General features: G+C 33.3%; 1 protein-coding gene across 1 annotated transcript; it reads left to right on the top strand.

Moving 5' to 3' along the window:
* Positions 1-75: 75 nt before the first annotated feature.
* Positions 76-11,695, top strand: LOC123655804. Its single transcript, XM_045591558.1, has 7 exons — positions 76-136; positions 1,641-3,098; positions 5,444-5,597; positions 5,743-6,004; positions 6,332-6,455; positions 8,469-8,629; positions 11,474-11,695. The coding sequence occupies exons 1-7, from the start codon at positions 76-78 to the stop codon at positions 11,693-11,695; spliced, it is 2,442 nt and encodes an 813-aa protein (XP_045447514.1).
* The last annotated feature ends 783 nt before the right edge of the window (positions 11,696-12,478 follow it).

The following is a 12,478-nucleotide window of genomic DNA, read 5'->3' as shown; positions in this document are numbered from 1 at the left end:
TATATTTTGAGTTCTTTACAAAAATGTCAAAAACACCAAACCAAATATTTTGTTAAAAATAAATTAATTGTTAATATGTCGATTCAATCTCATATTTCATTAATTGATTTAACAAAACAATTTAAGTTTGAGATCGGTTAGCAAATTTTAGATATATATAAACAGTATTATCTTAATGTATATAAATTACGCGACACGTTGTTTGTCAGCGATAGACTCCTAAGCAACATAACCGATTTTAATCAAATTTACATACCGTGTGCAGTTTGATCCAACTCGAAAGATAGGCTATATTTTATTCCGATATAATATATAATTATTATATCCAAGAAAAAAAAAAATAAGGTGGTACGAAGTTCGCCAGGTTGGCTAGTAGTATATATATAGTATTTATGTATAATTTGTTAGTGATGAAATTTTGTAGATTTACCAAAAGTAGTCGTAGTAAGGCTTTAGATTAAGAACCGTCGAATTATGTAAGCTCAAAATTTGACCGTTTATCGACATAAATTCGTTACAACAAAAAACCCTAATCTATCTAACTTCCAAATTAGACCGTTTATCGACATATTTTCGTTACAAAAAAACCCTAACCTATCTAACTTCAAAATGACGGTTCTTAATCTACGAGTAAAGCCTAGCCGAAGTCATAGACGTAAATGATTTACACATATCTTGACATGAAAATCTGGCACAATTGGCAGAACTGTTCATTTATGAGATATGCATTTTATCGTCGTCATCATTAGACATTATGAAGTGTTAAGAATAGATATATTTCCTTTCATCTCTTTAGCTAGCAATGGATTTGCAGAATTTGTAGTTCAAGAAATAGTAATAATAATAATAATAATACTCTTTACTGTACACCATTAAAAGAAACAACAAAACTACAAAAAAATAACATAAAATAAAAGATATACAAAGGCGGTCTTATCGCTGAAAGAGAGATCTCTTCCAGACAACCTTTGGATATAGGACACGAAACAGAAACTGCAGTTAGGAAGTAAACAAATAATCGGTGTGCGAATTAGAATTTTTTAATAAAGTACATATAGATAATATATAATAATAAACATACATAATACTTACGCATATAAAATATGCATACATACATACATACATATAATCACGCCTCTTTCCCGTAGGGGTATGCAGAAACCACTCCTTTCCACATGCTACGATCCTTACATACTTCTTTCGCTTCGTCCACTTTCATTATTCCCTTCGTACATGCTCTTCGGTTTAGGGTACTCTTGACGTGGCCTTTTTTCAAGACATCCCTTATTTGATCTCGGAACGTCCGCCTAGATCTACCCCACTTTTATACACTTTTTTCGTCAATCGTTCTTCACTCATTCTCTCGATATGACCAAACCATTTGAGCATACCTTTCTCAATTTTTGTCACTTCATCTTCTTTCAGACCACAACGTTTCCTTATCTCACTATTTCTTATCCTGTCACTCAGTTTAACTCCTATCATACTTCTTAACGCTTATTTTATATGTATATATAAAATATATACATATATAAATACATATATCATACAATAAATAGTCATTGGTGCATGTAAAGATTTTATTTATAATAATTTTTATCTATTATTTTATAAATAAAGCTATGTTTATTATGTTACAGATGAAGACATTAAAAAGAAAGTATGTTTCAATGAAACATTGGTAGTTAGTTGCACTCACGCTGAAGGTAGTTTTAATGACCATTCCGATTCTGAAACATCTTGCACTGATTCTTTGAGAAGCAAAGAATCAGAAAAGAAAGAAGATAATAAAACAACTGACGAACGACCTAAATTAGACGAGCCTGAACAGAAAAGTCACAATGAAGAAGAAGATGAAGAGAATGATTTTCATTTTTATTTTTTCTCAGATTGTAAAGTACCCCCTCCATCAAAAGACAGCAAAGATAGCTTAATATTAGTAGACGGATTTCCTAAGATTAACTTAGCAGCAAAAAATTTACAATCATGCACCTGTGAACTTGATAAATCTGGTAAGTGCCCCTGTCATCTCAAAGTACCATGTCTATGTGGGAGTAAAAAGCAAGATGAATGTACTTGTTCTCAAGCTGAAAATATTTGCTTATGTGAAGAAGGAGGTCCACGTTTAGTTTGTAAATGCAAACCTAACAAGGTATGTTTGTGTCACCCCGACGGAATACCTCGACCCCGATGCACTTGCGCTAAAATTGAAAAGCCATGTATTTGTCAGTCTAACAAATTTCCTTATCCTGTTTGTGTTTGTGAATGTAAGCCTGATTTTGTTGATAGTGTTATTTATCAGAAAAACCAAGAAAACAATAGCTATGAAAACGAGAGTGAAATTGGACATGCAGCCCAGGAAAGTGAGACTAGAGAAGATATTATTGTAGACGAAGGGAAATCCACAAAACTGCCTTGTACATGTCAAAAACCTGACCCAAAACCGACTTGTTTTTGCATTAAGGGAAAGCAGTGTTTATGTGAACAAGATAAATGTATTTGTGGTGTACTGCCTACATGCGTTTGTGAACCTACAGACAAAGGAACCACTTGTAACGATAATGAGTCTAAGACAGTTTGTAACTGTTTCGTCGAACCAGAGTGCAAGTGTTACGCTAACTCGCCTGATGAATGTGACTGCTTTCCTAAGCCAAAATTGTGTACCTGCGGTGATCCTGAAAATTGTACTTGCTATACGACATGCGAATGCAAAGAACCTTGTCTATGTGATACTGCTCCGGTAAAACAAGATTTCGTCTGTACCTGCGACGAAAATAATAAAAGTATAGCTAATGGTTATATTTGTACATGCCCCTCTAAGAAAGAAGAAGTGAAAATATTGAAAAGAAAGAGAGCTGGTAAGCACGGTTATAGGTGGTGTAACGACGTTGATCCGAAGCATAATTTTTTTGGATTTTCTTATGGGAGAAACGAAAAAATTTCATATAAACAACAAGAAAAAGAGAAATTGAAGATTTTAGGTCTCTATGATGAATCTAAACGAAACGATAGCATCTGTGCAATACATGGCAATAAGGCCCCGGTTTACGAAAATAAAATTCACAAGCCTTCGATTGATTGCTGCAGTGCTGTCGGAGGTAAGGACGTAAACACAGTTAATTTATTTATTGTTAAGTATGCATCTTCTTATTACAAGTAAAATAGTTGCTCTGAAAAGATATATTAGTTGAGTTTCTGTATTTTTAAGATGTAAAAAGTATCATTTTAAACCTTGATTAATAGTCTGTCTCCAGAGAGCATGTTAAGCTATAGGTCCCAGTTGTTATCATAAATAACTAATAGCGATCGTTATTCATAGTATATATCCGCTTACCCGCAGTGGAGCAGTGCTGTGGATTAAGCTCCGTAAATGACGAACCCGTTGGCGCAGTTTGTAGTGACCGTGCTTTCTGCTTCGGGGGTTGTGGGTTCGATCCCCACCCTGAGTTTGTGTGTAATATATATTTATTTACATATGTTACATATGTATTTATTACATGTGAATTTATATGTATGTATATCGAAAAAAAAAATATAGCTATTACAGTCGACTGTTACCTATAATACAAGCATTAAGTTGCTTACTATAGAAACAGATGATCGTGTGTGTGTGTTTGTGTTGTAGATATTTATTTATATTTATTTATTTATGGAGAAAGAGGCAAATACCGAGCAGTGGCATGTTACAGGTTGAATCACAAGGTCAATTGTGTACCCAGGACTTAATTCCAGAAATTCAGAGCAAGAAATTAAATGAGAGGGAATAAAAATAAATTAAAAATTTAAAAACCCCCGACACAATAACCTGAGTTGCCTTTAAAAAATAAAAAATAAAGAAACTCAATTTTAAAGTACCTAAGTATGTACGAGTATTAATAAATCTAAAAAAAAAACATCACTTTGGGGGACCGCTCCTATTTATTTATTACCTACAATTTATTTTTTCATTAGTATCACACCTACCTAACTAAACCTACCTAACTAAGTCTTTTACCCGAGCCTTATTATTTGGGAAGACGTTGTTGACGGTCGTATCCGAAACGCAATATTTTGAAGTAATTTTATAAAAGTTTTCTTTTCTTAATTTTATTTTTAAATTCATCTATGTTGCTTAGTTAAGTTAGGTTAGTTTAGACTATTTGTCATTGAATTGTTAGGTTTGGAGCGGTAACTTTAAAACAGCTTTTCACCAATTTTCTCATCAAATGAAACTAAGAACACTCTCGATTAAGTCATTAATATTCTTTTTCAGTGCTCTTTCATTTGATACAACATTAGGATACATTCATAGGCATTCTGTTTTCCATCCCCACTTTTAGCCCCATTAACATCAAACGTCAACCGATTTTTTTAAATATTTTTCATTTTTGTTATTAATTTTGTAAAGTGCATATGATGCTATTTCATTTGGTACTTGGGTAAATGTACTGACATTCGGATTTCCATCCTCATTTTCGCCTCATCACATATATTTGCAAATATCGGGTATTTTTCTCACTTTTACCCCCACAGTTTTTTCAGGGCTCAATCGATTTTCATTGAACACATTATTTTGTAACGTGCACGTGATGCGCTTTCATTTGAGACCCCACTAGATTAGGGTATATTTGCAGACACTCTGTTATTCTTCCCCACTTTCACCCCCCACAACTTTTAAGTGACTCAACTGATTTTCATCAAACATCTAAAAACGCTCGCCCATAACTCACCTTTCATACAAAAAAATAAAAAAATAAATTGAAACCGCTTCATCCATTCGCGAGCTACGGAGCTACAGACAGACAGACAGACAGAAAGAAGACACGTCAACGTTATAACGCCCCTCTTTTTGCGTCGGGGGTTAAAAATGGCTTTGTGATCATGTAACAAAACTGTAACAGATTCATATCTGTACATTGAGATATTTTGAAATATGTTGTTTGTAAAGGGTACTTCTATGGTACTACTACTCGTTAGTTACTGAAATTAAATAAAAATATTTTTTATTTTACTCTGACTGTCTCTATTACAGCCGCGAATAATGCCAAATCTACTAAATGATACTGGGGACTTTGCTTATCAATTTCCCTAGGAAAGCAAATGTAACTTAAAATGTGTATTTAGTATATAGTAATTCAATAACGCGTTGTCTAAATTTATTCATCATCATTGGAATACAGATATTATAAAGATTATTAATAATTTTATATTTGGCTTTTCAGTTAAAAAATGATAGACATCATAATCCTTTGTATTATATTTAAATTGCTTGATATCTTGATTATCCAGCAAACTATTACGGTACAGCTCATTTATAGCTCGAGCTCATACTTTATTTATAAAGACGGTGCTGGCTTAGGTGTTTGTTTTTCTGGATAACCAACCTATGACGATTACAGAAAAGTAGGTATAACTAATTGTTATGAATTTCATCGTAATGAAATAGCAAATAATGTTGATACAGGTATTAGCATTAGCGTAGAAACGCTAGGTGAGGACAAGGATAAATTTCTTGTTCAAGTTGTGGCACATGCATCTAAGGAAGGAGCTAAAATTGGTTCAAAATTAGTTAGCATATTGGACTGTAATCTTCATACCTTAGAAGAAAACAGGACAGAGTAAGATTTTTAGTGATATTAATACAGAGTTAAAAACTTTTACTTATTATACTTGAGCTATAATTAAATCTTGATTTAATCACTATGAAAAAAACCATTGCGATAATGAAAGTGTTTACGCAGTCCTTCTTTTTTGTACTTTTAGACATATAACAAAAAAGAATATAACGAAGGAGCACCGAAGTTACATGACGATCTGTGAGAGCGGCTATTACAATAAAGTGACGCGTATTTGCGGCGAGCGACATTTTGTGAAACGACTATATCACTCCTTTGAAGCGGCTCGCAATTTTTTACTCGAAGGTGCTAATGTGGTGCTACTACGTTACTTTGGAATAAGCAGATTCTGCGGCCATGTTAAAACCGATACCGTTCTGATAAATGGTACTATTTGTGAAAGCGTTTACGTAAGTGTTTTTCACAGAAACCCTTTTTCCTTTTCTTATAAGTAAAGTTTTTGACTTTTAGCCGGGTGGCTAGAGTAAGAAACCAAGGGCATTGATAAGTAAGGTACTTAAGTTGTTTGTGATGATTTGTTTCTCTACTAAGCACAATATGAGGTTTTAAGCAAACTCAGTGATGTTAGCCAGGATTTAGACCTGCAATTATTAATTTGAATCTAAGTGTTCTAATTGTTAGACAGTAAAACTAATCTCCGTTCTACAATATATTTATACCAAGGAATTTAACATGAGTAAGAAGTAATGAATATATTAAAAGTCTTTAATATATAGGTTTGCATGGGCGTAAGTCAAGCCATTGTTAATGGAAAACCATTGTTCGTTGTAAAAGTCGAGCGTCATATTATTGAGCCTTCAGGATTTATTCATCAAACATTGACAGTTCTTACACTTAAAGGTAAGCCAGACTAAAGAACTAGTTATAATTTTTTCTTTCGTACCTATTTTTTAGAATTTTAATAAGTTGAATTATTAATAAGTAAGAGAAAATGAAGTTATTAGACATGTGTATTTGTATGATATGATGTTGATTGTGGATCATATGTAGGACGTAGGTACATATACATACATACGAGGGTTCATTTTTATATTCGTGAAATAGGATATAGGGGATATTGAGTAAAAATAAATACACAAAATTATTTTTCCTTTTTAACCGACTTTAAAAAATGGAGGAGGTTACTCAATTTGACCGTATATATATATATATTTTTTATGTATGTTCGGGGATAACTCCGTCGTTTATGAACCGATTTTGATCATTCTTTTTTTTTGTTGGAAAGGAGATATCCCTAGTTTGGTACCATGATAAGAAAACCAGGATCTGATGATGTGATCACAGAGAAATCGAGGGAAACTCTTGAAAATCCGCATAACTTTTTACTGGGTGTACCGATTTTAATGATTTTTCATCATCATCATTACAGCCTATACAGACATAGGCCTCCACAAGTTTACGCTAAAAATAACGTAAACTCATGTGTTTTGCCCATAGTCACCACGCTGGGCAGGCGGGTTGGTGACCGCAGTACTGGCTTTGTCGCACCGAAGACGCTGCTGCCCGTCTTCGGCCTGTGTATTTCAAAGCCAGCAGTTGGATGGTTATCCCGCCATCGGTCGGCTTCTTAAGTTCCAAGGTGGTTGTGGAACCTTGTTGTAATGATTTTTAATTTAATCGAAAGCCGATGTTTGATGTGGTCACATTTAAATTTCATCGTGTTTCTGATAAGAACTTATGGAGTAATCTTTGATAATGCGTATTTACTTAACTAATTTTTCGTCTACCTACGTTGTATTACTTGTCGATATAATTGAAGTCGGTTTTTCTTCGTTTGCCAGCAAACACAATTATCTATATATTAAACTGCAAGACAAGTACATTTTTCAGACCTTTCAATTAACTTATCGCCTCCAAGTGACTCCCTGCCCTGATTAAACACATTATGCCACTTGTAAACCATTGTTTTTCCTGGGCAAGAGTCCTCGTAAACTAATATTATATCATTCATTATTGTTTGAACAGAGTTTCTTTCGATTGCGATATTCGATTTTCTCCATATTTTGGACTTTGTTCCCAATTGAGTTGCTTGGTTAACGATAATTCAAGGACTAATTATTCGATTACAACAAAACTTGATTTTTAATAAATATATATTTATTAAAAATGAGTCATTTAAAATTAAAAACGCACCTATTAATATTTGTAAAAGTATCTTCTGATATTTTGATATAGGGCTTCTATACAACAATACTACAACGATAACTGATATCTAATTCAACATATTACTGACTTATGTTTTCACTAGCGTAGACTTTTGATATTTGTAGGATTGTTTGACTTCACCTCAATGAATAAAAAGTAATACGTAACGTTACATTTTTGCCTATAACTTTTCCAACTTTATTACAACTAACTTTTTTAAATATTATGTTACATTTTTTTAAAACTTGGATTGGAACATCAAAAATTAGCACATTAAATTAAAAAAATCATTTTATGGCTTAAAAGTCCTACCCTACCTTACCTACCTAGTCCTACCTTTTATAGTCCTACCTCAACACTTACTTTTACTATTTTTTTACGCCTTAAGGTTGACTGGTAGATAAGGCTGTACGGCCTTAAGTCCGCCTTTTGCGCAACGTGTTATCTTGATGTGTTGTTATGTTGTTTTTTTTTTTTGGAGTTGTGTAATAAAGTTTAAATAAATAAATAAATAAATAAATAAATAAAAATCTTAGGGGTTAAAGGAACTCCGTTAACAAGGGTATTACCCAAATTTTTTTTTATCACAGAGGAAAGTTTACAGACTGATTCTGGTTCCGATATTTCGGTTTCGGTACATAGTCACATACATACAATAAAAATTGTAGAAAAAGAACTCTCACAAAATTATATACTTATTTTTGATAGGTTATATGGTGAGTCACGAGTGGGCTAACAGTAGCTACATTTTTCATATTAACCCTTTGCTGCAAGTCGTTCCTGAAAAAGACGAGATAGAGCCTCATGAGCCGTTACGTGAGAAATGGCGGAGCGATTTACAACTGTTGTCTGATTACCTAGATTTCAAGGTAAAGATTAAATTTTAAAAGTAATATTATATGAATATAGTAACAACAGAACCTCAGTTCTAATAGTAGAAGCTGAAACGACCTTTGAATTTACAAGTATATTGAACTTTCTAAAAAAATCAATTTAATGTAATTAAAATATAGTTTCGTAATTATGAAAGTTTAAAGAGATTTATGGAATTAGGGTTATCTTATTATTTATATAAGCGAGGTTAATTTTTGTTCTTCTAAATCTTAATTTTTTAAGTAATTGTATATAGAATTAAGTAAATTTAGTTATGCACAGTTGGTTTTCCATATAGAGGTGCTGGAAATGAAGGTTGTGTAGCAAAACTTAATTCAGCGTTCTAGTTCGACCTAATGGCACCTTAAGCATGAATGCATAATTTCAAACGTTTCTGTTCGGATCTCGGGTTTAAATGTTAGATAAACAGCTACTAACGTACGTAGCATACGTCTACAAAACCTAATAATAACTTTTCTAAATAACTATCCCTTTTCGTAATTTTACGCAAAAAACCGTCGTAAAAGAAAATATTGCTATTAGCGTTCTTTAAGTTTCTTATTTTTATTGGAAATTAAAACAAAATGTCTGTGGAAAGTTAGATTTAGTCGATTTAATTAGAATTTTTGTAATAGAAACGTCACATAATATACGGTTAGCCTATATCAATGACGCAGGTTAGGAACTAGTTCATCGAATGTCTCCATTTAAGGACTCAATATGTCAATTCAGGGTGTCATTATTGTCAAATCTCGCTTTGAGCTATGCCTCGAAATAGTCATGAAATTTTCATAATTTTAATATTCACATAAAGATGTTTTATCTTTAACATCTCCTGAAAACAAATTTATATCAGTTGTATTAAAATTTGAAAAAATAGCTAATAAATTGTTAAGTATAATATAACATCAATAAATTACAAGCATAGACAAAATAGTGTAGGTCTAATATGGGAACATATTGTTAGCACAAGTCTGGCTTTTTGTTTCACGATCAAAATATATTAAGCTTTTTAGTCCCTCGGACATGTATAAAAACTTGGAGATTTTCGTGGCTTCAGCAATATGACTTCATTAGACATTTCTAGCTTATGAAAATAAAGTTTGTAAGTTTTATTGCTATTTCTTTTAAACAATATTTTTTTAAAATTTCTTAAGCCTTTTCCTTTAATATTAATTAAGCTGTTTCTAGTCTAATCATTAGTATAATTATCTATGTGATAAAAGATAATATGTACGCAAAAGTAAACAGCCGATAATTTAATTTAAGTAAATATTTTTGTATACTTATGTGTTTTTGACGTGATAACGTTTTATAAATCGATGAACACCGGCTGCATGCACAAAAGTGTCACGTTCCACCTGAGCCTGAGCGTGCAAGCGAGAGCGCAGAACAAGCGATAGAGAGGCACGGTCGGCCCAAGCGTTGATTTGTGTTACATTTTTCTTTCTTTTCGCATGACGTCAGGGCTAGCAGTTCAAAATAATTCAGTGATAATAATTCAATTCCATTCATGAAAGTATATCCTATCCTATACAAATTTTCATCAATGTTTCTATATGACATGACGTTGTCATGTAAAACTATCGTCCGTAAACGGACTTTACAGACAACCAATTATTTCTAATATTGTAAACAAATTGCGGTGTAATGTTTCTGTGGTGAGTATTAAGACCAGGGCTTAAGGAATGGGCTGTGTTTACAGCTGGATATGGTCGGCAACGCACTTGCATATGCTCTTGGTGTTACAAGTGTCCACAAGCTATGGTAACCGCTTACCGCCAGGCAGACCGAACCCTTATTTATCACCACCGCAGTTAAACCTAGTGATATAAAAAAGAGGTTGTTACCTCATGCCATTAGATTTGGTCCAGTCTTCTTAGTATTCAGATTAGTAGGATGGTTACTTCGTTTTAAACCTGTTTCAAACTAGTGTCAGATACCATGTTAGTGCAAGCGTCGTGCAGATTGTATATCGACATTTTTACAAATGCAAAGAAGTAGGTATGCTGTGTGGCTACGGCATCAAAGAATATAGCCACCCCCTCTCTTCCCGTGGCTGTCATAAGAGGCGACTAAGGGATAGCAGAGTTTCACTACTACCTTGGAACTTAAAAAGCCGACCGACGCCGGGTAACTATCCAACTGCTGCCTTTGAAATACACAGGCCGAAGACGAGCAGCAGCGTCTTCGGTGCGACAAAGCCAGCCCTGCGGTCACCAATCCGCTTGCCCAGCATGGTGACTATGGGCGAGACATATGAGTTCACGCCATTTTTGGGGAGAACTTGTGAGGCCTCTGTCCAGTAGTGGACTGCGAAAGACTGCTGTGATGATGATGATGAAAGAAGTAGGTATTATCAAAATATTTCATCATTTCATAATATGACAAAAGCAACATTTAAATTTTACTATGTTTTTATGAAATCCTAAAGGTCATGCGATGGTAACTTAATTGTAACAATTACATGATAATTTGTCTAAACGTTAAGTTTAATTAGTGTCTTCATTTTTGCGGGTATAACCGCAATAAAAGCAAGTGGTGTTATGTAGTTATTATGTATGTAGTTTCATCAAATAATATTTAAGAGATATATTGTTAGGGATAAAGTTAGCCCTTCGGTCACCAACCCGCCTGCTAAGCGTGGTGACTATGGGCAACACACATGAGTTCGTGCCATTTTTGTCGCGAACTAGTGGAGGTCTATGTCCAGTAGAGGACTGCGATAGGCTGAAGTAATATTGTTAGGAATATCAATGGATCTTTGTTGTTTATCGTCTATATTTGATAATTATTTCCTAAATCTAGTAGTAATCCAATCAAATCGTATTTTCATTCAGAGTACACGGACATCTGAAGGTGCACGTTACATGGCGGAGAATGGCGAACTGACCGGTATAATTCGTGATTACCTTCAAACCCTGCTTCTTCTTCGTCCTAATGCTGCTCTGCACTTTACTAGACATTACTTTGGATCAGCTATTTCTTCACTCGATCTTCCTCATGACGAATACTTCGACTCGTGCAATAAACGTGTGCGATATTACTTCTTTGAAGAATAAAGTAGTACGCACACGCGTTTTTTCCATTTTAAATATACAAATAAATAAAACATATTATTATTCATTTTACGGACGTACGTACTACGTTTATTAGTAGGTTCATTTCACTAACGCTTTTAGCAAGTACAACAATCATTTAAATGAAAACATTAAAATTTATAAATGTAGAGTATTTTACTTTGGCTTTCGTTTGTAAATTATCTTATATATAAAATTCTCGTGTCACAATGTTACTTACGAAACGGCTGGACCGATTTTTATGAAATTTTGTGTGCATATCAGGTAGGTCTGAGAATCGGCCAACATCTATTTTTCATATAGTTACAAGGGGAGGATATTAAGGGGGTTAATAACATATGTGGCAAAACAATGTTTGCGGGGTCAGCTAGTAAATTTATAAATAATATTATATTTTTAATAATAATAATGATATTCTTTATTGCACACCATTAAAAGATGTAAACAAAAGTAGTACAATTAGAGGAAGATGTACAAAGGCGGACTTATCGCTAAAAGAGCGATATATATATATATATATATATAAAGAGCGTATTTTCAGACAATCTTTGGGTATAGGACAGGGCATAGAAAAGCGGTTAGGAAGTGTACAAATAATTGTTATAGAAATTACAATAAATTACAATAGAACATAAAATTATACATATATACATACATACTTACATATATATTTATATATAAACAATTCATACATATTTATATCATCCAAAGGTGAAAAGACACTTATGGCGAATTTAGCTACAAACAGTGAGCCTTAAGATACTT

Source organism: Melitaea cinxia, chromosome 8 (assembly GCF_905220565.1).
Source record: "Melitaea cinxia chromosome 8, ilMelCinx1.1, whole genome shotgun sequence".
NCBI lineage: Eukaryota > Metazoa > Arthropoda > Insecta > Lepidoptera > Nymphalidae > Melitaea > Melitaea cinxia.
This window is presented reverse-complemented; position numbering and strand designations above follow the sequence as displayed.